At 39.3% G+C, this 26,450-nt stretch overlaps 1 protein-coding gene across 6 annotated transcripts; it reads left to right on the forward strand.

Annotated features, from left to right (window-relative positions):
- Srsf11 (serine and arginine rich splicing factor 11) lies at positions 1-26,450 on the forward strand. Of its 6 annotated transcripts, XM_050149475.1 has the most exons (14): positions 1-112; positions 7,232-7,320; positions 7,672-7,868; positions 12,106-12,239; positions 15,922-16,031; positions 16,790-16,882; positions 17,404-17,453; positions 18,943-19,070; positions 20,536-20,617; positions 22,046-22,177; positions 23,776-23,865; positions 24,453-24,569; positions 24,897-25,035; positions 25,137-26,450. In XM_050149475.1, the coding sequence occupies exons 3-14, from the start codon at positions 7,687-7,689 to the stop codon at positions 25,329-25,331; spliced, it is 1,452 nt and encodes a 483-aa protein (XP_050005432.1). In that variant the 5' UTR covers positions 1-112; positions 7,232-7,320; positions 7,672-7,686; the 3' UTR covers positions 25,332-26,450. The 6 variants fall into 6 exon arrangements, with proteins under 6 accessions (XP_050005432.1, XP_050005428.1, XP_050005429.1 ...); XM_050149471.1 differs by lacking the exon at positions 7,232-7,320 and having other exon boundaries at positions 9-112; XM_050149472.1 differs by lacking the exon at positions 7,232-7,320 and having other exon boundaries at positions 9-112; positions 25,140-26,450.

Raw genomic sequence — 26,450 nt, forward strand, 5'->3', positions numbered from 1 at the left:
CTCGCCATTGCTGCGCGCGCTGATGTCGTCACCGCCAGCTCCCGGGGCCGTCGGACCGACGAGCTCTTCCGTTGCCCTTCCCAGCCTCGCACTGCGGAGAAACTTCTTTCGGGTAAGCGGGACTCACGGGCCGAGGGGCCCTCCGGGTGGCAGGGGCGCCCACGCGTCGCGGTCGGGGGCGGACTGCGCTGCCCACCGTCGCGTCAGAACGTGGCGGCGACGAAATCCGAGCGGCGGTGAGGCCTGCGGCCTCGGGCGCCCGGCTGGAGGGTGCTGGCCTCGGCGAGTCGGTTGTTTAGAGTCGAAACCGCGGTCCGGGACGGCGAGTGGCACGAATTGAACCTTAAAGACGTGTGCACGCCTGACAGCGGAAAGCTGCGGTGGATGACGAGCCCGCGTACAGACTGACTTTATGCAATTGAGCCCACGCTTAAGAAGCTCGTTTTTCACTCATTGATGGAGAGTGCAGTCTAGTGAAGTTTTAAAAATTCCTGACAGTGGAAGTATAAATATTGAGCCTTGGCTGGAAATACGAAGTGAAGTTTTGCTTAATAAGTAGCTATTTCCTGTTTGATTTCCACCCGGTATTAGAAGATATTGATTCCTCACTTAGAAGACCTAGCCGCCGCCTTCCTTGGGTCGGGGATGTAGCTCCAGGGTACAGTGCTTTCCTAAGATAGGCAAGGCCGTGAACGCGCGTATAGGATTTCACGTGCCCATGGTACCTCTGGAGATCGGAGAACCACTTGAGGGGGATCGGTTCTTTTTTCACCAAGTGGGATGGAACACAGGTTGTGCGAGTCCGTGGTAAACTTTACCTGCTAAGCTATCACGCCGGTGTGGAAATTTTTATGGGTCCGGGGTCATTCAGAGATTTACAAGTCTGACCATTAGTAATAACTTTTAACAGGAGGCTTTTAGGTACTGGTGCCAGGTCTACACCCGGTACTCGGGATTGCAACGCTCAGCCACCTCAGTCGGGGGGTTTACAAAGGCAAAGAATACAAAGTTATAATTTGTTCTGGTGCAAGCAGGAGGTTCCCTGGAGGGCGGTGGGGGGGGGGGGGGGGCTTGTTTAGAAGTAGAAACAACAATAAAAATTTAACCCTTAGCAGCCTGTAACATTTGGAGGTCTAATTTTGCTTTATAGTTTTCTTAAGCACAGAGAGTTTAAAATTTTTCAACATAGCCATGAGCATAACGTTAGGATCAGAGAAATTATTTTTATTTATTTACTTTATGTGTGTGGGTACTTGCCTCTTTGTCCTAACAAGGTATCAGAACCTTTGAAACTATAGCATGGATGATTGTGAGTGCAGGGATCGAGCTTTGGTGCTCTGAAAAAACACTAAGTGCTCCTAACCGCTGAGCCATCACTCCAGCCCTGATTTATTTTTCTTTCTTTTAAATGTAAAGAGCATATGTAAGAAAATGTCTCCATAATTCTTGTCACTCTACAGAGGACAAATGGTATTAGTTGAAAAGCAGATATGCAGCCGGGTGGTGGTGGCAGCCCATGCCTTTAATCCTAACACTGGGGGGGTGGGGAGGCAGAGGCAGGCAGATCTCTTGTGTATTTGAGGCCACATCTGGTCTACAATAACTAGTGCCGGGATAGGCACCAAAGCTACACAGAGAAACCCTGTCTCGAAAAAAACAAACAAACAAACAGAGAAAGGGAGGGAGGGAGAGAGGGAGGGAGAGAGGAAGAGAGGGAGAGAGAGGAAGAAGGGGGGGTAGAGTGGTCTGGCAATTCTGCATTACTATCAATTTCACTCAAATGTATTTTGGATTTTTTGTTTTAGAATCTACAGAATCTCACTCTGTAGCCCTAGCTAGCCTGGAACTTGAAGAAATACACTTTGCCTGTCAAGTGCTAAGGTTAAAACCGTGCCACCACACCCAGCATATTTCTATATTGATAGATTTGAACTGACATAAGGGTCTAACTAGTATAAATTCATAATACTTGTGTATTATGTTTATATAGCATTGAAGAATGAATACATGTTAACCAAAATTCTTGTAATTTCAAAAATTATCTATTTGTTGTTAATTGATAGAAGCCAGAAACTAATTCATGAGTTGGGCTTCTTTATAAAATATCTATGATTATAGTCTTGAGAACTAGCTCTGGGAATTATGAATTTTGGATTACTTTAACGCATTTAAAATTAAACACTTTGTCCTTTTTTGGTGGTGGCATTTAAATCAAAATGCTGCAGATTTAAAAATATGGGACAAATGGAAGGCTCAGAGGTTAAAAGCACTTAATTGCTCTTCCAGGGGGCCTGTTTCAGTTCACAGCACTTACCTCAGGCGGCTCAAAATTACCTTTAACTCTGGCCCCTGAAAGCACCAGCACACACGTGGTGCACATAGACTTATACATATACACAATACATATACATAAATAAAAATATTTTTTAATAGACATTGTACATTATTAAAGTTACCAAATCTTCTGGGACTGCAGTTCTCTTGAAAAAAGTGGAGGAACTTAGGACATTTAAAATAGTATCTTAAATGCATGTCTTTATTTGTATTGTTAATTTTTATCATTAAAAAAAGAAGAAAGGAAGTCTGGGTAATGATGAGCCAGTATAGCTTATGCCATTTAAGTAAAGCCCATCTGGTATTGAGATTTGTTATTCTGAAAACATTTCCTCTTATTCACAATGATTATTACTCCCAACTGTTAACAGACAGTATGGTATTCTTACTTTTCCCCCTAAGATTAATATTAATTATATAACTTAAAAATTTGGTCTTTATATCACTTATATGGGTGATACAAATTTTGACAGTGGCTTTAAATTAATGAAGTAATGTAGAGGTAGACTTGGGACACTATCTTTTATACATACAAAACCACTACAGAGTTCTAATGTTGAAAAAGGGGTTTTACCCATGATCCACTGTTGATAATCAGACTGCATATCACCCCTGGAAACAATTTTATTGAGTTGGATTCAGCTTACAATTTGGTGTACTTTCAAAAGAGACAAGTAAATGTTTATAATTTTCCAATACAGAGAAGTCTTATTGTTCTAATAAGACATGACATGTTCTCTGAAATGTTTCTAGCATCAATTTAAGTTGAAAAAGGAAAAGATATAATGTGACAGTTCATTGGTTATCCCAGCTAGTCGGTATTAATTTAAGCTTTGTCAATCAAATTTCTGTATGTTTTAGTCACCTTTGTATTTGATAGATAATAATTCATAGAGACCCACCATTTATTTTCTACTTGAGCTGTTTTGTTTTCTGCATTGTTGATAATACTACAATAACAGTTATAGCCAGGCATTGTAACTCATGCTTACAACCTCTGTGTTGAGAGACTTAGACAGGAGGATCATTCTGAATTTGAGACTAGTCTAGGCTACATAGTGAGCTCTAGGTCAGCCTGGACAGCAGAGTAAGAACCTGTCTCCACAAACAGACAGACCAACTCACGGTTATATTTACTTAGATACTGATACATGTTAGTGAACATTTAAAAACAATGCAAATGTATAATCTCTTCCTTGATGTCCATCATTTTAGAAATACCTGTTTTTCCCTCTACACTCAAATTAATACATTTTCCCTCCACCATTAATACAGATGCTCATTTTCCACCTTGAGTTGTGGTCTTCTTTCCTAACTCCTGTTTCCCAGAGGTGTTACCATCATCTCATCTCTCCAGCAAACTATTTATTTGATAATGTCATCAGAGTACTCTAGGCTTTAGCCTGAGCAGATTGTGGCTAATGTCATTTACACATATTACTTAGATTGCTTCAAGTATGTATTTTGTGTGTTCATGCATTGATCATTTGAGCATGCTCTAACCATGCTCTAGAAACAGGGAGGCAACTAAAGCCTTCTTAAGAAATGTTCTTCATGTCTATCAGAGCTGCTTGTTAGTAGTTGTCTACCAGTATGCTGTCAGTCAGATGACTGGACATCCCAAATCTGTTCAGAAGCTGCCCTGTTTACCGTGCAGCAGTTTCACTGGGAAGAGGGGCATCTTTATGTCATTTAATTGCTTACAAGTATTACCAACTTTTGGCAGTATTCATATAGCTTAAAGTTTTAACATTAAGTGCATAATCTTTGTAGTAAAAAGTTTACATTGTCATGTTAAAATGTGAAATAAAAACTAAAATATACTACATAAATTAACTTTTCCATGTAAGCGATAAAGCAGTATTTCTCCAGGGTAATGTTTTTAAAATGAGAAGGTTTTGTCAAATAAAGAAGAATCCTGAGACTAATAACTAGTCTTTCCTAGTTTCTAAAATTTTTCCAAAATTACAAGTGACTGCCAGACAACAGTGGGGATAAAAGTTTTGAGGTAGGGTGCTAGGTTTATTTGGGGTTTTAGTCCCTACTGGCACCACAGAAATAAAGCCATGGATGGCTCCTTCATTGAAGCTCCTGTTTGGATCCCCAGCTTGTGTTCTGTGTTAGTCAAAGTCCTGGTGGAGCAGTGCTTGTTCTCAGGAGGCACTCTGGAGCTGGCTGGCTGGTGCTAATGGTGACTTATCTCCAAGATTCTGTGAGATACTCCATCTCAAAAATAAGGTGACACCAGGTATCACAGAAGAGTTATCTGTGTATACACACATGTACCCATTCATGTATACCCATGCATTCATACGGACTGAGTTACTGAATCAGGCACTTGAGAATGAGTATCCTCATTATGGCTAGTGTGGCTTAGCTTCCGAATTGTCCTTGTTATTAAAATTTTTTACAAGTCAAATTTAAAGGTGGAGGTGAGTTAGAAAGCAGTTGAGAAAGGCATCTCGTATCAGCCAATGGCCTACACACACATGAACACACACACAAACATGTACACACACCACCCTGTTGAGTTCTGCATTTTAGGGCAAAATTTCACAAGCCTCCTCTCAGTTTTGATTAGAAATAAACTATTTGTAAGAATATTTGTCCTTCAGATATAATTTGATTTCAAAGTATAGTTATTTATGCCTGTACTCTTAGGTTTTTGAATACTTGGGCAAGAAATTTTGCAAAGTTCAAGACCAGCCTGGACCAAAAAAAAAAGAAAGAAAGAAAGTTTAAGTCGGCGGTGGTGGCGCACGCCTTTAATCCCAGCACTTGGGAGGCAGAGGCAGGCGGATCTCTGTGAGTTCGAGACCAGCCTGGTCTACAAGAGCTAGTTCCAGGACAGGCTCCAAAAACCACAGAGAAACCCTGTGCTCAAAAAAAAAAAAAAAACAAAAAAAAAAATAAAGGCCAGCCTGGACTACAGTCCAGTATTCTTGTCTCAAAAAGAAACGAACAAACAAAAAACCCCGGGATTGGGGGCTGGCATCACTTGTCTTTTTATGTTGCACAGTGAGTTTCAGGCCACCCTGAGGTATGGGAAACCATCCAGAATCAGACTCAGTCTTCCCTAATTTACCTGAAAAGATGGGTCGATGACCCTCTTTGTGTATAGATCTTTTTAGATGTCATACTTTTTAGATGACAACTAGTGATGTAATGCAGAAAGCTGGACATTCCTGTAGGACCTATAAAATGAGAAACTCACAAGGTAAATGCCTGGCTCTTTGTGTGTTCTAAAATCTGAGCAGGTTCTGCCTCTAGTTTATCTTGTTAATACATGTTCCTTACATTTTTGTATTTGTTGTAGAGAGCTTTTTATAGACTTAAAATTTTTAGGAGATTGGGTGCATTGGCTGTCTTTTCTGTTATACTTCTACCATCTTGAAGATCCCTGGAATAAGCAGATAAATACTATTTGAAGAAATTTGAGTTTGGGATACCTTTTATGATATTTGGGAAATGGTGAAGAAAAGAAACTTACTGCCTGTTTACAGATTCTGTATTCCTTTTGCCTTATTTGGCAAATCTTAAAATCACTTGAACTAGCATAGATTGATTACACTTACTGTTTGTCTTAATATTTTTGTCTTTAGCCCTTAGCTATATTATTTCTATGATAGTCATTCACGGTGCTAAGCATTTCCCTATTTGACTTAGACCTTTAGTGATAGTTAAAGTTATTCAATTACATATTTGATTGACCAGAAAAACGGTAGATTTTTAAAATGAAATGTATTTAAGCCAATCTTTCCTGAAGTTTTTGCTTTTTATTTTGGAACTGCTAAATATATGGAAATAATTCATTTAAATAAAATTATTTTTGCTAATCTCTGCATCAAACACCATTTATTAGTATGTTCAGTAAGCTATACATAAATTAGATTCTGTGATTTTTTTATCACAGAACTCTTTCTTTGTTTAAATATGTAATTTTTATTACAAAATGCCAAGCATATATACGAAAGTGTAGAATGGGGACTAGGGAGATAATTCAGCAACACTGATGGGCACAAGTTTGATTGGGGAAGGAGAGAACCGACTCCTGCAAGTCGTCCTTTGACCTACTCGGCACCATGATGCACACATATACAATAAATAAACGTAATAAAAATGTTTGATTTCCATATACCTGCCACAACGACTAAATTGATGTTAGGTAACATTGAAAAACAAGATACTCTTGAGCTCTTGTCATTGTGTTCTTTGTTCTTCCATCATTGACTATTATAATATGTGTGGTGCATTGTGTGTGCCCCTGAGATTAAGAACCTTGAGTTATGAGAGTCTGTAATTGGCAGTGAGTGGTAACTCAGGTTCAATTAGAAACCACTTAACACTATCTTGGAAGACACATTGGTGAGTGATGGTGTTTTCTAACTATGATGAGGCACGTTAATCAGCTCCTCCCTTCTGTGCTTAAGAACTAAGTCACTGAACCAGTGAGTGGACCTAGCAAGCCAGCCACAGCATTGTCTATAAGAGCTGTTTGCAAGTGTAGAGATTTGTGAAGTCTGAGATTTTATTTTATCTTTGAGAACTTTTGAGTCAAGTAAGTTATTGCACCCTGTAGTATAAATGACTAATTTATTAGTCATTAAGTAGGCTGGTGTGAACGTTCAGGTGTTCAATACTCCCTGGACAGAAACTTCGTTTCAGACTTTGTGCTAGGTCCTGCAGTCTGGGGGAATACATTTCGATAACAAACAGGCAGTGCTGTTCTAGCAGACAAGGCTGTACAAGTGGCAACAGTGAAATGAGATGAAGGAACTTCGTAGCTTATATAAAGACATAGAGAAAATGATTTTTGTGTCTATGTTGGAGAACTTGAATAGTTCAGATGAAGCTGAAGAAATAAGGCGGGGGTTTTTGTTTTGTTTTGTTTTTGTAGTGAAGAATACGCGTGTTAAAGCAGGTGTATTTCAAACTGCTGACCATATACTGTTATATATTGGAGAACTGTAAAACTCTCTTGTAAAGGTAAGCTGAAATTCAGTGAGTGTTAAGAGCGCCAGGGCGTGTGTGTGTTAAACTGCCTTTACTGGAGGTCTCAATGGCCAGGTGAAGGGATTCTGCCTGAAAATGCTTCGGGTGCTGTGTGGAGTGCGGAGGAACCATTTCTGAGGTGGCACAGCTGGGTGGGCTCAGTCGGGACTGTTGCGGGAGCACGAACTGGCCGCGTACTTCCGGGCTCTGGGCGCAGGCGCGAGCGGGAGGGCGGGCGCGTAGCATTGTGGGCCGGCGGCGCTGCGCGAGGTCGGTGGCCGTTTGTGTGCGGCCGGCGGCCGGTGCCGCGCGCTCTCACTGTCGTGTGTTTGATGTGTTGAGCAGGAGGCAGCCCGCGCCATGAGCAGCACGGCCGTGGTCCCCAGCGCGCCGGGCCCGGGCCCGGGCCCCAGCGGCGGGCCAGGCGGAGGCACCGAGGTGATCCAGGTGACCAACGTGTCCCCGAGTGCTAGCTCCGAGCAGATGCGGACGCTCTTCGGCTTCCTGGGCAAGATCGACGAGCTGCGCCTCTTCCCGCCGGAGTGAGTACCGGGGCACTGCGGGGCCCGCGGCCCTTCCGGCGAGGCGAAGCGCGCGGTCTGGTGGAGCCTGCCGATCCACGGCCCCGCCAGGCCAGGCCGAGGCCAGGCATGAACGCCTAAGTGGTGTTTCAGTAATGTTTTTACTCTTGACATTGTTGACACACCATCATTTTACTTTGAGCACTTAATCTTTTGGTTAAGCTCCCCCCCCCCTTAAAAAAAACTAATCACCAGCTTTGATAGAAAGGAAATGAAATTGGTCTGTTCAGTTGGTGTAAATATTTGTGTGCTATTCACAAATCATTAAGGATTGCTCTTCAGTGATTTTTGAGCTAGGGAAGAATAATATCAGAGATCAGTTACCCTATTGATAGACTAAAATGCATGATAGCCTAATCTCGGGGTGTTGTTTAAATAACGGGCAGATTTATATAATTAACTGTGAAGGGGTTTTACAGAATGTTGAAATTTGAATTAGGTTTTATGTGGTTTTTGTCTTATTGAAAGTTGTTTTTATTAGAATAATATTAAATGAGTGTGTTCACTGCAAAGAACAAAGAAATTACAAAGTTAAGTTGAAATATACATGCATAGTTGAAATCATTGCATGCCCTCTAGGAAGAATTATGAAGTTTGGTGAAAGCAATAGTGGTTACTCTTAATAAATGCTCCCAACCAAATTTTGGGGTTTTATGATATCCCATAAATTCTAAATAAGAAATTAGAATCTTCACAGTCTTTTGTATGTGTGATCATTAATTGTGCCAAAGTTGATCATATGGCCTATGTGTTAAATATTACATGTTCCTACTTATAATATTTTCACATAACTGTTAGTGCTTGACATTGGTGTGTTCTTAAATTTTAGAGAAAATATACAAGGTTCAGTTACCAGTTTGTGTGAAGTGTGTAGAGTTTTAGGAACAACCGTTATGTTGAGCAGAATCTTGGCTTTGGAAATCAGCAGGGCAACTCCTTATGAGAGCATACAAATGCTCCCTTTTCCTTGGTTTTCTCACACCACACCATTATGGTTGCTAGTAAAGCTGCAGAAAATCGTATATTCAGTTTGATTTCAGGTTACTGAAAGTTCTGTTACTACCACAAACTAAAATGCTCTGTTTATTCTCTAAAGCTACTCTATACTGTGTTTAAAAGATAACAAAGAACAGTAGGTACTATATCGGTGATTTCTTGTTGCTGACCTAGTTAGTGGACAATTCCTCAAGGAGGGTGTGATAGACTTGAGTTTGGCCTTTTTGTGGTGACATGGGTAATTCCATATAAGATGAGTAGTGGCAGGAGTTCGTTCCTCGAGGTGACCCGGGTTACTGTGTACTCAGCTTCCTCTTTAATCTATATAAAACTGTGACACAGCAGCTATCACCAGTTCACAGGCTAAGTTCAGCCCTCCTGCCTCTCATAGGCCGAGATCCTTGAGTTATTCAGCCCCATATACAGCTACTAAAACAGTTCAGACTAGGGAAGAGTTTTCTTGAAAGGGGTGTCAGTGTAGCCCATGCTGACCTCAAATAAGGGTACTCCTGCTTTTGCGTCCCAAGTTCTGTGATTATAAGCATAGTGTTCATTATATCATTCTTGAAGTGAGCAATAAAATGTTTAGTTTTAAATGAATATCATAGTGGGCTGTTTTATCCAGGCAAGGATCCCAGAGAAGCATGTCAGCTTTACGCTGTACTTGAAGGCTGTGGTCAGCAGATCATTCCTTGGAAACTTTCACAGACCAAACATAAATATTTTAATAATTTTATAAACAAGATAAATGGAAGAATTAAATTTACTTTCAAGAAAAATGTGATTTAATGAGTTACTGTGTATTCCTTCTATAGTTAGGAAGAGGCATATGAAGTAAAAAATCCTCAAGTGAGTGTTACTCTTGTTACCTGTACTTGGGGCCTCGGAGATGCTTTCTTTATAAGCTCAAAACTCAGCTGACATAGTTCTAAGGTGGAATTAAAAGGTTAGTGTGATGACCTAAACCACAAGTTCTTACACTTGTGTGGCCATAAATAGGAAGATCTTAAGAATGAATTTCCTCCTGAGAAAGGGATTCTGATTCAGTGGGCACTTAGTGAACACCAGGATTCACAATTTTCTGTATGCATCTTAGAAGATATTTTTAAATTCTTTCAGCAGACAGAAACATCGGGGAAGTCTTTTTTTTCTTTTCTGTTCCTTGGGGTAAAGATACTTACACTTTTATATGTGGTCCTTACACAAAATAAAATATGCTTGGTAAATGGGAAGCAGTTACCGTGAAGGTGGTGTTTTCTGATTTTCAAAAAAAAAAAAAAACTATTTTGTATAGACTTCAAGATTTATTTTGTATATGTGAGTGTTTTGCCTGCATGTATGTCCATACCATGTATATAGCTGGTGTCCGTGGAGGCTAGAAGAGTGCACTGGATCCCTTGTTAACTGGAATCATGGCTGTTTTAAAAGTAAGTGGCCATGTAGGTGCCAGGAGTTGAACTTGGGTCCTCCACAAAAGAAAGGGCCCTTAACTACCCATCCATTTCTCCATTCTAAGGACTGGTCTTCTTTCTTTCTTCCTTTTCTTTACAGTTACCAGTGTTGAAGACTAGGAAACGTGAATGCTTATGGTTTCCTAAGGTTGTGGTTTGTTGGGTTTTAAGAACAAAAGAAAAGAGCTTTTAAAATTTACAGTCTAAAATGAAAAAAAATCAGTACAGGATAAAACAAAACAGGTGCCTGAGCGTTTGTGATAGAGCATTTTTTTTCACTTTCTGATTGAAAATCTTCTCAAATTTTAGACCCATTTTTAAAAATGTGTACATTGAGTCACGAAGATGGAGGCAGAAGAATGAGGAGATCTTCCAAGGCCAGCCTTTGTAACACCTGTCTCAAAAACAAACTCTTATCCTTTTGGAAACATTGAGATTTCAGCCTTGTGGATACAGTTGCCTTGTTTCTTGGTTCTTTACCCAGAGTTCTTATTCATAGAATCTGAAAGAATTAAAGAAGGAAGAAATTGCTTCAGCAGACACCTTGCTTTCGTTGACGTTGGTGCTGTTTGGGTAGCCTGGGTAGGGTTTTCTCACAGCCAAGTTCTATCATTGAAATTGTTATGGTCTGCAAGTTACTTGTGGTCTGCATCTAGGATGCAATCCTTGCCTTTATAGAATTTTATGGTAGGAATTTGACCCATTATATCTTTTCATTATTAATTTATTTATTTTTGGTGTTTGGTCTGCATATCTGTGTGAGAGAGTTAGATCCACTGGAACTTGAGTTACAGATAGTTGTGAGCTATTATGTGGGTGCTAGGAATTGAACCCTGGTCTTCAGAAAGAGTAGCCAATGCTCTTAACTGCTGAGCCATCTATCTCCCCAGCCCCTATTATATCTTTTTAAAACCCTATTCTGCGTTATCATCTTTTCACCGTCATAACTTGCACTTTACCATTTACTTGTCTGTGGAAGCAATGTGCTCTTGACTTGCTGAAGGGTAGTGTGGGGAGGAGATGCTATATACTATATAACATGTTCAACGGGCTATGTGTATACTTAATTTCTTTTCTTTTCTCTGAAAGTACTTCAGATCAGGTGCTTAAGAATTCTGTATTCTATAGGTGTAGAGTCAGGATGTGGAATCAATTTATTGTTCAAATCAGGATCGCTTGGTGTGGTTTGATGTTTTTGAGACAAGGTTTCATTGTAGCCTAAGCAGGTCTGTAACTTAAGTTTCTGTCCCAGCCTTTTGTTGGCTAGAGATTACAGGCTTGTGCAATTGTGCCTGCTTAGATGTACTTTTCTATGGTATTTTCCATGTGAAATAAACAATTCTTAATCATTTTTACACTGAGGTATAAGTTATAATGAAAACTTCCTAAGCCAAAACTGTCACATGTATTTAAAAATAGTTGGTGTTAAAACTGAGGATGAGGAGCTATGTGGCTCAGTGCCTGCCCTGAGCAACTCAAGCATGTGTGTGCACAGTCACTTATATGGTATATCATTGTCTGTGACTTAAATGGTTTTTAAACTGCTGTATTAACAATTTAAGTGGTGATGATAGGAGCATATCTGCACTGCATCTTATTCTATCAGGTCATCAGGATGTTCTTTTTTTAATTGGTTAAAATAAATTAGCGTGCATCTATGTATTTTTACCTAAGTGTTGGCCATTTGGTGATATATCTGTGTTGAAGCCAAAAAAACTATTTTTCTCTAATGTCACTCATTTATCTTTTAGTGACTCGCCCTTGCCAGTCTCCTCTCGTGTCTGCTTTGTTAAGTTCCATGATCCAGACTCGGCAGTTGTGGCACAGCATCTGACAAACACTGTGTTCGTTGACAGAGCTTTGATAGTCGTACCGTATGCTGAAGGTTTGTGCTTTGTTTCACTACCTATGTGGGCACCCCTGCCTGGCCATCGGCCACAGTGTAGGTGTAGAGTAAGCATCACTAGCTTGTCAGACTCTGAGTATTAATTTGAAACCCTTGTTATACTGCCCTCCATAATTCTTACTCTAAAACTTAGAGAATAAGGTCTGTTTTATAATGTAATTAGCTTTTTGCTATCTTTCAAATGGTCTTAAGTTTATTAAAACAGAATTCCTAATTGAAACTCTGAGATATATTAATGTTAAGAAGTCCCAAAGGTAAAGGATCATACCATGTCATTCTCACAGAGAAATCTTGAAATAAATGCATGATGCTTTTGTTCTAAATCCATAGCTAAGTCAGTTTTATTTCCTTGATTCTCTCACTCGCTCCTAACTTAAAACAAAACCCCCACACTGAATTCCAGTATACCAAGGGTTACAATAATTTTAGTTTTTCAAAAGTTTAAGATTTCCTATAGTTTAGGTGCCAGATGGGCACTGGGTGTTTGTTTTTATGCCAGATTTTCTTGTTCTTGTTATATTTTCTAGAATATCTCAAAATAATGAACTCTTCTCTCTGTTGTGTGTGTGACTTTTGTAGTGGAGAAGGCACATGCAAACCTCCCAGATGGCTGGACACAGTGGGTGCTCTGCAGCTGCAGGCTCTAGACTCTAACTAAACCAGCGAGCACTCGAGCCCCCAAGTGTTCTCCTGCTGTCGCCATTTGTTAACTGCATTTCTCTCTTTTCACATTTTAGGCTGTTAAAGTAATTTGACAGAAAAAAAAAAAAAATGAGCAGGTTTTTGGATCTAAAAAAGCCGCTGTGACAGGACAGCACAATTTTAATGCCACTTTGTAAAACTTTTCTAAGGCATATTTTACAGTTAGTTTGTTCCCAGTGAGCTGCTGTTTGGTTTGCTTTTGGTAACTATATATATCTATTGGGGAAATCATTGCCATGATATACTTACTGAATTCTAACATAATAGCTTAATAAACTGTCCAGGATCTACTTGCTTTCCCCTTCATTTAATAAACTGGTCAGTGGAAGCAGTATCTTGTAATTGTTGCTTTTTAGATGCTTCTAAGATAATTGAAGACAAATGTGAAGATTTGCCATCATAACTTTGTGAAAGTTGTGAAATGTTTAATCATAGAGAATTGCCTCGTCTTTTATAAAGAACTTATTCAGAGATGAGTTACAGCATGCTATTTTGGTAACAAGATATCTATCTCCAAGGTATTAACATATATGAGATGTGAGGCTAGTTCAATGTTTCTATGAAAGAAAAGACAGCAGCTGATTTAGTGTGTTTTGGATAAGCAATTCCTTTTATTTCAGTGTGCTTCTTATAAGATAAAACTTAACCACCACCTTAAATCAACAGAGAACTTACAGAACTCAATTCAGGATGAGTAAAGTAGACAGTAGGTCTTGAAACGGTCATGCCATGTGAGTAATGTGCCGAGTGCTTCAGTTAGCCGTAAATGTAATGAGCCTGGGATGGAATATCGTATGTCATATAATTGGGGTTTTATGACTAAATATTTTAAGCCATAGTAATTTTTGTAGATGTGTTTTTGAAAGTGAAGTTTTGGGGAGAGTATATAGAGCTATAGAAATATTTAGTTCAGAAATCTGATTTTGCTGCTTTTAATTTGTGGTATGATGTGCTGTATTAATGTTACCTCCACAAGTAAACTGATGTGTTCGATCCCTTTGTCGCCATTCACTCTGGTTTTAGCCTTAACACTTTGGTGTTGGCTCTTGGTCAGTGTGTTAGAGCAATAGACCAAAAGTATACGGTAAGAATAGTCTTACTTAGTAAAATGTAGAGATAGCTGGATGTGGAAGGTGCTCTTAATAGTAATGGATTTGGGGGCATCTAGGTTCCTTGGTTAATGTTTGTTTCTTTTGTCTGTTTCTTTTTCTTTCATTTCTACACATTCATGCAGTATTTCATGGTTCTATCAAAGCAGCAGTAAAAAAATACTCTTGACGCATGAAAATTAACTGGTGAGGGGCCTCATTGCTATTTTTAAATTGTAGTTTTATTTTTAGTCCTTTTTTAATCAGAGGATCAGATGCATGACTTTTTAATGGATGCAGATCTTCTCTCAGGTGTCTCACAATAAATTCAAGAGGATTTTAGTTTGCCAGAAATGTTGCAAATGCACTAATTTGAGTAAGATGTTGATACTTAATATATCCTCTTGAGACATAATTTTGCATGCAAAATTACCCCTTAATCTTTGTAGGTTTGTTAATATTGATGCATTAATGCCCTATATCCAAATGATCTTCTCCCCTTCCCTCCATAACTCTCGGTGTCTAAATTGATGACAGCTCTGGCACAAGCAAGATAGCAGTGCTGTGTAGTATACATTGTTTATATTATCGGCACTTCTCAGTGTAGGTGGAAGGAACCATTACCTTTATTTAACAGTGGTTTTTCTTTTTTGTTGTTGTGTTTTACAGTTCTTTTCCCTGGTTCAGCCTGAACTATATACCAGGCCCTGCTGAAAATACCACCCAACAGTTTTCTTCTGCAGCTTATCCAGTTTCTCTTAAGTGCCCTGTACATATTGTATGTTTTATGATGAGATGCAGTTTCTTAATATGTATTACAGAAATACTACTGGTATTTGCAAATATGTAGTTTAATTGTATTATTGAACTCTCATTTTGGGGGCTTGGGCACATTAACAGATTAATCCATCTGTATAGGGCTTTTGCTGTTGGATAGAATTTAAATTGTCTACATAATTGTCTTAGGACCTTTAGATTTTATCTGAATACACAGATTAGGCTTTAAAAGCAGGCATACATGTGGTTCTGGGCTTAAGGAGTTTTGGACACGTGAGATATTGAACTGACACTACATAGCAACATTTTTTGTTATGGTTAGCATGGCACATATTGGAACCTAGAGCATTTTACTGTACAGGTAAGGAATGTGCCATGTTTTACCTATTCTCTCTCTTTCTCTCTCTCTCTACCTCCCTCATTCCCCCCTCTTCCCCAAACTCTCCCTACACACATTTCCCCTGTGTATTCAGAGACCTTCAGAAACATTCATAGTCATGTCATGAGTCAGCAAAAGCCCTACTCTTGATTCCAACGTAATATTTCCTTTACATACTTTCCTTTTAATTTTTACAAAATTTGTATGGTAGGTGTAAAGAAAATCATAGTGACTGTACCATATTATTAACCCCTAAATCAAACTTTTTTTGTCTTGTGTATCTTGATTTTTCTGTGTGCTTTATAGTGAAGCAGCCGACACGAGTCGTTGTTCATAAAACAGCTTTTGAAAGTTGAGAGCACACCCCTGGAGAACCGACTGTGCTTGCTTACGTTTGGTTCATGACTTAAAAATCGAGTACAGGTGATGAAATCTTGGCAGTGTTAACAAAACAGTAGTGTGTATTGTGCTATTTTTTTTTACTCTAGAAACTTAACCATTGTAGAGAAAAAGGAAACAAATTTTCACACATTGAAGTTTCATTCTGACATAAATTAATGATAAATAATCATAGAGATCAAACTTTATATTTTAGCGAACATAAGTACTTTCAACAAACTCAGGTGGTGTATCAGGGAGACATTTTTCTGGGTGTTTTTGTGTGTTTTCTGTCTTAGAAGAGGGTGTGTTCTCATGCTAGAATGTTTCTCTGCAGGAGTTATTCCTGATGAGACTAAGGCTTTGTCTCTATTGGCACCCGCTAATGCAGTGGCAGGTCTTCTGCCTGGTGGTGGACTCCTGCCGACCCCCAACCCACTTACCCAGGTACTTATGCTGTTGACTTCTCGAAGGGTGGTCATATTTGGTGTGATGTAGTTATTGGCAGTAGGTGAAGTTTATCGTGGGTGTGTGGAATGTCAAACTGCCTGTAAGACATTCCATGTTTGTGTTGGTTTAAGTGTGCTGTAATAAAAATTGTGTCAGGAAGAAGACAGGATCGTGTGTGTGTGTGTGTGTGTGTGTGTGTGTGTGAGAGAGAGAGAGAGAGAGAGAGAGAGAGAGAGAGAGAGAGAGAGAGAGAGAGAGAAATAAGGGATGAGTAGTGAATCAGAGGAGATTACTTCACATCCCGGGGAGAAGCAAACTGCAGAAAAGAACACAAAGAAACACAGTCTTTGTGCTGAGATCATCATAGCTCAGAGCAGAACAGCTAGCAAGTGTGTGTATTGAAGATATAGTGAGTACTTAAAATTGGCATACACTAAGACTGTTGAAAGGTTCGTTTTTCTTGTAAATTTTCAAAGGGGTAATGTTTTGTAAAGGATGAAACACTAGCCATTATATAAACGTGTGAGAAACTATAGGTCACAACGTTTATTTCTGTCAATAATATATTTTACTGGGACATGGCTATTTTTGGTTATTTGTATATTGTTTGTCATATCGTATAGGGCAGAATTTGAACCATAGCATTAATGGTTTTATACCATTGAGCTGTTGCAGCAGTACACGTGTAACCTGTAATACTCTCTGATCCAGTAGTACAGAAAGCTAAGTTTGATATAAAACCTTGACCATTGCAGATTGGCGCTGTTCCCCTGGCTGCACTGGGAGCTCCAGCTCTTGATCCTGCCCTTGCTGCTCTTGGGCTTCCAGGAACAAACTTGAACTCTCAGGTATATCTCTCTACCTTTCATCTGTAACCTTGTTTTCATAGAGAATTCTTTCATTAGTCTTCAGTTTGCATATCAAAGTAAGGGTTAGCTGTTTGTGTTGGAGTAATTTTATTGTTAACTTGTTTGAAAGGAATTTAAATTATATCAATCATTAATCCTTTACACATTTAAAAAATATTTTGTTTCAAAGTTCTTACTTTTTGGAGATGTTCTGTTATAAGGAGTTTTGGATTTTGTTTTCTGATTCTTTGAACTATTTTCCCTCTTACGTCTTTAGAAGAGCTGACTCTGTAAATCCAAGCTGCTCAGTCTTGCTCTTGATAACTTGCTGCCTTCCTTTTCACAGCTGTAGCCACAAACATCACCTGCTGCTAGAATTATTAGCTTGAATTTGTCTGTTAAGGATGTACACCGAACATTACACTGCTGTCAGTTTTTCCTAGAACTTTCAAACACACTAAGAAAATAAAATACCAATCACTTATCTCTGTGTGCTCATTGTACTTTTCTTTCCTTTTAAGTCTCTTGCTGCAGACCAGCTGTTGAAGCTTATGAGTACTGTTGATCCCAAGTAAGCTTTCTCCTTTGTCTCCTTGGTTAAATACTGTATGATTGAATACTTAGTTTCTTGTTGAGATAAGTCTCGCTATGTAACATCGCCTTGCCATTTATTCATTGTGTGAACTAGCCTGGTCTCAAACTCCTGTCCTTACCTCCCAAGTGCTGGGATTCAGGCATACACCACTAAACCAATGAGTGAGGAGAGTTACTGTTAATAGAGAGTAGCTATTCTTAGGCCTTAAGTCATGTGTTACATTGTAGAACAGATAGAGTTAACAGAAGAAAGTTAACCGTTCTTGGACATTCTTAATACACTTTTATGTATCGCATTGTAGAAACAAGAAAGGAAATCCAGAAATAGGTCCCAATATTGAGGGGTCTGTTTTGGGTGTTTCCAAATAGTTAGAAGTAGCTTGTTACAGCGTGATAGCATAAAAGTTGTTTTGATGATTCATACAAAATACACATTAGAGCCAGCATGCTGGTACACACCTCTAATCTCCCCACTTGTGGGACTGGGCAGAGGCATGTGATCTCTGTAAGCTAGAGACTAGCCTGGTCTATATGGCAAGTTCCAGACCAGCTAGGGCTACATAGTAAGATCCTGACTCAAAAAATCCACATTTTTCTGTTGTCAGTATTAAGCATTCATTGCTAACAGAGTATGTGCACTCAGATGAGGAAAGTACAGGGGGGCCCCAAAGAGAAAACTTGGTTTTTAAAGCAGAGGTTAAGCCCTCAGGGGGTGCGAGAAGGAAATTCCTATTAGGTGACCAACGCTACCGTTTTAGTTCTTACAGTTTCTCTTGCACAGTATGTGGAATTCGTTTCTATTTGATGGTGACATTAATGAGGCTTTTTCCCCATAAACTAAATTGAAGCTGTATCCCATGTCCACATTAAAGTGGGAGAGCATGGCAGGAAAAGGACGTGGTTGGTGTGGCCTGACTGCTGTTGTCCCCATAGTCCAGCACATCAGCAGTACCACTGCGCCAAGGCCCCATTGTATAGCCTTGGCTGGCCTCAAGCTCAGAGATTGTTCTTGCCTCTGCCACTCAGGTACTAGGATTAAACGAATGTGCCACCACACCCAGCACTCTTTAAAAAATGAATTTAAAAAAAAAATCAGTTTGGCTGGGTACTTTGCATGCATATAATAAATACAGTGCAGTGTGTGTGAAGGTTAAGACAGGTTTAAGGAGACTTGGCAGCAGGAGTGCTTTGCCTGTGAGCCATCTCCAGGACCATCTGTGCCTGTACTTAATGACATCTCAGTCTCCCCGCGCATTACTGTTGTCTAGGTTTTGGGGTTTGTTTAGGTTTTTGATTTTTTGTTTTGTTTTGGTTGGCATGTGTAAACAGTTAAAGGCAGATTTTAACCTTTGTTGTCAGGATTTTATGTGCAATTTTGTGAACTATGGGCCACTGCCTCAGTTTCTCCCCACCTGTAACCTAAAAGGTAAATTTTAAACTATTTCATTTTTCATTGTTTGCTTTAGATTGAATCATGTAGCTGCTGGTCTTGTTTCACCAAGTCTGAAGTCAGACACCTCTAGTAAAGAAATAGAGGAAGCCATGAAGCGGGTGCGTGAGGCCCAGTCCCTGATTTCTGCCGCTATTGAGCCAGGTAATATGTTCATACACATTTTCCTTGAATGTTGGTTGAATTGTGGTTCTTCGTAAAGCTAGTAGTGGCCTAAATGTAGAAGTTGTTGAATAATGTTCTTGGGTTTTTTGATTTGTTTTTGTTATTGTTGTTTTAAGACTTTCTGTAATCTGAGAGATAAATCACGTATAAAAGTTTTTCAGTCAGGTTCTTTTGGGTGTGTGACATGACAAAGAACCTGCAGGCTTGTGGATGCAAAGCAGGTATACCACCACTGAACTAGCTCTTGATAGATTGTCTTTCTGAGATTGATTAAATACATTGTCCTAGTGTGTGTATTACGTAAATGTGAATCTGTGGCCACGAAGCACATTTTGCCAATTAAATATTTGATTCAAGTTTTTTTATTCTTATTCCTTAGTAAGTGGAAATGTTCTTATTTATCATTTACAAAGTAATTTTCAATTATAAAGAATAAACTGATAGCAGATACTTTAAGGGTATCATCTGATAAGACGTTAAGTAATTGATAGGAGTCTTAGATGCACAGTTGGGTTCTTTAAAGTTTTTATGATCTAATTGCTGCTGTTAAGAACTGAGGCTGAAGTGACTGTGATTTGCCTATAATGAATTTTGTGATGATAGGGCTTTATTTGTGACATTCACAGTAAAGCCTGTGAATGAAGTGACCTAACTGAATTGGTGGCCTCATTTATTGACTGTGAGCATGTGAAAACAGCAGTAGCTTTAGTTGCCAAAGGTCTTGAAGAAAGAAATTTGGTATGTTGGGACTGAGACAGTTTTGCTTAAGTGTTTGGTAGAGCACATTTGAAAATGCCAGTAGAAGAATGGGAATGTATCAGAAAAAAGCTAGCTTCCTAAATTCAGATTCTGTCACTGAGGTACAGTGACAGGATAATGAGTCATGGCTTTGGATTAGAATTTTGGCACAAGTACTTAGGAGGTAAAGACTGTTCTTGGTACCCTAAAGATGCCCACACACAAACATGTGTGTGTGATGAAAACATTTCATTGAGTCAGATTAGAAAGGGTTATATTTATACTTGAATTGAACGTATTTTTGGAACAAATTCCAAAAGGAAAAAGGATGCAGTAGAACCTTCTGAAGAACAAATCAGAAAATCAAAAAGTTAAAAAAGATAGCCTTTCATATATTGACTGATGGGATCATTTGGGCCCTCCAGAACAATTCAGATTAGATAGTGGAGGAAATCTTAGCAAGCAACTACAAATCACCATAGAATTTACTGAAAACTGAGGTAATTCGTGTCACTGGAGCAAGCTTCCTGGTGAGTCTGTATATAAAATGATCACATACAAAGAATTCTGGGAAGGCCAGCAAGGTGGAACAGTGGGTAGATGTGCTTCTGGACAGTCAGAGACTGGGGAGTTCCATTCCTGAATCTCACATATATACCTCTGGTTAAGCACTTCTTGGTACAGTTTCCTTTTCTTTTAAATCCAGACAAAAAGGAAGAGAAGAGAAGACATTCGAGATCAAGGTCGCGTTCAAGAAGGAGGAGGACCCCTTCGTCTTCCAGACACAGGTTAGCAGCTTCTGTCCCTTAAGAACTACTTCCTATGTAAAATGGGTCTAATCATTTATTACTGCTGTGAATCCTAGAAGGGAAAGTTGCTTTGAGTATATTAGGAGAAAGGTGTAAGGTGAGCAGGTGGTTCTTACTTAAAACCAAAGCAAATAAAGACCTACTGGTAGGAAAGCTAGAAAACAGTAAATGCCATACTTGTATGAAAAGAACATACAACTTGAAATGTGTTCTGTATTTGACTTTGGGATTGTGTGCTGTCTGCCTAGCAAGAGTTAAGGCTAAATCTGTTCTCATCTCGCACAGTAGTTACGCACTTCTGTAAAGTTCTCTGCAGCGGAATAGGTCTCCCTCCAAAATTTAAAAAAAAAAAAACGAAGGCAATGTACTTTAGTTTATGTGTGTTATATCTGACAAATTGAAGCTGTCAAATATATTTCTGATAGCTAACCCATCTCATTTACAGAGCTTTGCAAAAAAAAAAAAAAAAAAACTTAACCACCTCCAAAACACCTGATAGTGAAAAGGGGTTGTTATACTTCACCAATCTAAAGTTTTAGCTTAGTCGAACAAATAGGATTTTGTATTCTAATTTTTATACTATATTTTTGTTCACTTTTGTTATTTTCCTTTGTGAGGGCAGGCTGTTATTTGAAATAGGGTCTCAGTACCTAGCCTTGGATGGCCTGGAACTCATGATATAGACCAAACTCAATCCACCTGCTTCTTCCAAGTCCTGGAATTAAAGACCACATTACCATGTGCAGCTCACATATTTTTAATTCTTTAAGAATTTCATCAATTTATTTTTATCATAATCAACCTTGTTCACACATTTTAAAACCAGGTTCATGGCTATGCAGTTAGAAAAAGGAGAGTTAATTTTAATATTTTCAGGTAATTATAATCATTATTCTTTGGTTAATTACCCAAAATTAGTATGATTTCTGGATGCTATCCAGTTCTTTGACAGGGCATTTGATATCACCTCAGATTTCATCAGAATACTAAGGAATCAGAAAACTCTTGCCTCGAAACATCAAGTTTTCACATTTTTTATTTTCTCTTAGAAGCCAAATTTTATTATTGACAACAGATTTGTTTTCCTTAAGGGGTGTAACATGCTTCGTTCATCTTCAAGAAAACATCCTTCACGTATTCAGTTTAGGTTACTTATATCTGTTGGTTCTTAGGTGGTTATGTTTTGTTATGGAGTCTTCTGGCATCAGCTTGTAGAGTGCAATTTGCACATGCATAGACGTGAGCATATTCATTAAAAATGTCTGAGGTCTAGAAGATAGCTGGGCTAAATGGCAACAGCAGCTGAAGGGAAGGGAAGGGAGTGTTTCATACTTAACTCCTCTCTTAGGTGATTGTTTTGTGCATTTTAGATTTATACGCACATGTATTACTCGTTTACATTTTTAGGCGGTCACGAAGCCGGTCAAGGAGGCGATCACACTCTAAGTCCAGAAGTAGAAGGAGATCCAAAAGTCCAAGACGGAGACGATCTCATTCCAGAGAGAGGGGTAGAAGGTCAAGGAGCACGTCCAAAGCCAGGTATATTTGCGTAAACAGACAGGCAGCAGCCAAAGGTCCTGAGACCCCAGTGCTGTGGGTAGGGGGCTAAATGGAAAAGAAGCTATGGCTTGATGATACTGTTTTTGGTTTTCTTGTCTCTTGCCAAGCTGAAGGCGTGACTTTTTTACATTTTTAAAAAGTTGATGTGTATGAGTGTTTTGTTTGCATGTTTGTCTCTGCACCATGTGCATGCTTGGTGCCCACCGAGGCCAGAGAAGCTAACTGCTAAGCCATCTCTCTAGCCCCTATGACATTTTCTAGTCATAAGTTCTTTTAGCTACCCTTGTTACCTACCCTGTTGTCTTTCCTCTTTTCCATTCAGCCACCGACGTGGGTCTGGGTTCAGGACGGAGCTTCAAGCAGACACTTAGCTCTTTGTTCATCATCAGTGATTGGAAACATTCCTGAAGGATCATTTATGGTCTAAACATGGAGCCATATTAGAGAAAGTCTTTTCTTCCATGAACTGACCTATAAAATCTATCAAGGACTTGTAAAAATGTATTTTCAAAAAAACTAGCCTTAGAGATGACCTGGATTTGGTTTCTGAAACTGACATCAAGTGACTCACATCTGCTTATAACTTCATGTCTAGTAGATCCAACACCCTCTTCTGGTGCACATAAATTCGTGCAGATACATACAAGTTTAAAAGACATCTTTTCACTCAAAGATGGGTTCTTTAAGTCAGTGGTCTAGTCTTGAATAACTAAGAATATAGTAGTTCCCTTTTGCTCCCCGCCCCCAATCATTTATCGCTGGTGAACATGTACCTTAACAGATAGGAAAGGAACTGTTTCCATACACGGAGAAGGAATTGGGCATTGCTTTCCTTAAGAATTTTCTATTGAAAGCAAGAAATAGTCACAGGGGAAGGACCAGTGTTAAGTGATAGCTATATAAATTCAGGTGTATTGATCAGTTACTGAAGGAAGGTCTTTGTGGTATAGCACTCACAGAGTGTATGGTGTGGAGTAGTGGAGAACATACACTGGAGCCCAGTAGGAGAGCTGGTGATAGAGAAGATGACTGCTGGAGCAGAAGAACCAGAGGAGGAAGGAGACAAAGTGAAGAGCAAGCATTATGGGATTAAATAGAAATGAGTGGGAAGGAGCTGTGCACTTGAGTGTGGTTGTGTACCTATCTATCCATTGTGGTAGCAAAGCATTTGGATGCCACTGATTAACTCAGTATGCAGTAGCAAAAAAGGGTAGAAACTTTGGTTAGTCTGTGATCGGTGGTTTCCTGAAGGAAAGAGTGACTGACAGGCTGTGGTGCTTTGTTCTTTTCTGACATTGTGACAGAGCTCAGGAACTTGTAATCAAGTGAGAAGGACCCAACGACAGGGATTAAACCCATTGAATTCTGCACCAAACACAAGAAACTAGCCAGCATTCTAAATACTTTCTTAGCATTTAGGCCACTTTACTATTGGAGGTAATTTCTAGATGACCTATCAGAAAATATGAGGCTTAGAGAAATTATTTTATCACACATAGGCCATGTCTCACAAGAGTGCGGTTACATGGAATGAAGTATTAGTCTTTCTTCACACTTTATTAAATTATGTTTGTTAGAGACAAAAAGAAAGAAGATAAAGAAAAGAAACGTTCCAAAACCCCACCAAAAAGCTACAGTACAGCCAGACGTTCTCGGAGTGCAAGCAGGTAAGGGCAGCACCCTGGGGCCTGGGGGGCAGGGGTAGCTGTGCTTTTCAGTAGGCAACAGATGTTCAAAATACCTCAGCATTGAGAAAACGAGACTTGGACAAGTTTTGATGACTGGAGCATACTGAATTGTTAGGATAGTTTTGCCGTGCTGCTTACAATATTCGTGTCTTATTCTCAAGAATGTTTACTTCCCATGTAGTAGTTTCATGATAAATGAATGGGAGGCGTTTTAAGTGCTCTCATTCTTTGACGGCAGTCACTGTATGTAAATTATTACACTGAAAATGGAAGTGGTGTGGCAATCTTCATAGAAAATATATTCTTACTGTTCAGTTCAATCAGATGTAGATCAGACATGCTTGGACTTATCTTATATGAATTCCCCAGAAGGTCTGTGCCTAGCTCTTAGGAAGCTAAGACAGGAGAATGCCAAATTCAAGGCTAACCTAGACTGTATTATGTGACCCTGGCTCACATCACACTTGATTATTTGGGCCTAAAACAGTATTATGAGGCAGGGCAGGTCTTGAACGGTAGAAATTTCTAGTGGAGCTGGCGAGACCACACTATATTTTAAAGCCTAGTTTGCACATTTGTGATTCTAGGGAGAGACGTCGGCGGCGAAGCAGGAGTGGTACAAGGTCTCCTAAGAAGCCCAGGTCTCCTAAAAGAAAGCTGTCCCGCTCCCCATCCCCACGGAGGTACGGGTATCAATTGTTTATACTTACAGTTTGTGATATTTGGGACTAATAAAGTTATTAGACTATTAGATTTTTTACATTCACTTTGTCTTTTGGGGGAATTACAGACATTATTGTCTAGAGATTTTCAGTATGCACTTTTGGGTCCAGCTTAGATTCTTACTTTGAATGCTTGGTATTTCATATATTTCAAATTTGGCTCTTTGTGATCTTTCAATTGAGCTTGGTTAAGCTCCAGAGTTAAGACCTGTTGGCTGCTTAGGAATAAAACTGCCAAAAGTTCCTGCAAAGTAGCTCTTACAGGCACATTTTAACTGTTCTTTCTAGACATAAAAAAGAAAAGAAGAAAGATAAGGACAAAGAAAGAAGCAGAGATGAAAGGGAACGATCAACAAGTAAAAAGAAGAGGAGCAAAGACAAGGAGAAGGAGCGGGAAAGGAAGTCTGAGAGCGACAAAGACGTCAAAGTAAGTACACAGGCCAGGGTGCTGCCACTAAGGCGGCTGCCACTAGTTTAAGAAGTGCTTTTCCTTTGAAGAAGCTTATTTTCCCATTCTCCTTGGCAAAGCAGGTGACACGGGATTACGATGAAGAGGAGCAGGGCTATGACAGCGAGAAGGAGAAGAAGGAGGAGAAGAGACCAACAGAAGCAATGTCCCCTAAAACCAAGGAGTGCTCTGTGGAGAAGGGGGTGGCTGACCTGCGAGAGTCCAAAGTGAACGGGGATGATCACCATGAAGAAGACATGGATATGAGTGACTGAGCCCCTGAAGCTGGCTGCAGACGGGCCTCGGTATCATGATACCTAATGCTGTGTGTGTTCATCTCACCTAGGTGTATACAGCTGCACATTACCAATGGCTGCAGAACACCCAATTGTGATCTCTAGTTCTTTACAACAAAAGCTTTTAGAAAGTGGTACCTGGGTGACCAGCACTGCCATGGTGATATCCATTTGCGTGACCAAGCAGCTGTGCAACTGCTGCTTCCAACACAAATGAACAGCTGCATGCATCTCCAGCAGGCATGGATTTGTCTCTGTCGTATGATCCTCAGTGCGTTCACTTAGAGTATTTCTAGAGTTTGAGTCCTTGCCGTGATAGAGCCATGTAGGGAATGCACTGATTGCATGTTACCCCAAATGTCATGAAACCCTCCAACACGGGGACCTACTTAATGGTCTTATTTGTTGACATGACAAATTAACATTCTTAGAGTTACATCTGGAAACAAGCATTTGTGATAGATAAGCCTTTTGAGCCTTGTGGCTAAATTTTTGTGGCTTTGTTTAACTTTCAAAGGTTATATATGCACTAACCTTTTTTTGATGGCTAAGTAGGCTTTAAATTACAGAAAAAAAATTTCAAATAAAACTGGCTGTAAAATATGTTTTGAATTAGAGTTGTTCACATTTTCATAGCTACTTTTGTTCCCAATAATTTATTTCACATCTCTACCAGTGAATACAACCTGCATATCTAGCCCATCACTAGAAGAAAAATGACCTCGTCCTGATTTTCATTTTTCAACTTTTTTTTTTTTTTAGTTTTAAAGCTTACTGTTTGAACAAAAGGAGGTGGTGGTGCATTTGAAATTGACCTTCATGTGCTTTTAAAATATGACAAATCTTGATAATGTACTATTTGATCTCAAGTTGTACAAAACCAATAAATTTGTGTTACTTTGATTGCAGTAGTATCTTATGCAGTGATTCCATGTTATATGCAGACTAGGTAGGTAACTGTTTTCTTAGTTACAGAAGTTAAAAGCTTCACTTTTGTGCAGTAAAAAAACAAAAGTAGGCTACCGTCTGTGCCATGTTGATGTACAGTTTCTGAAATTGTTTTACAGGACTTTGATAATAAAACCCTTAAACTCACAA

The sequence above is a fragment of the Alexandromys fortis genome, unplaced genomic scaffold (assembly GCF_014885135.2).
Source record: "Alexandromys fortis isolate MF-2015 unplaced genomic scaffold, M_Fortis_MF-2015_v1.1 scaffold_68, whole genome shotgun sequence".
NCBI classification, from domain to species: domain Eukaryota; kingdom Metazoa; phylum Chordata; class Mammalia; order Rodentia; family Cricetidae; genus Alexandromys; species Alexandromys fortis.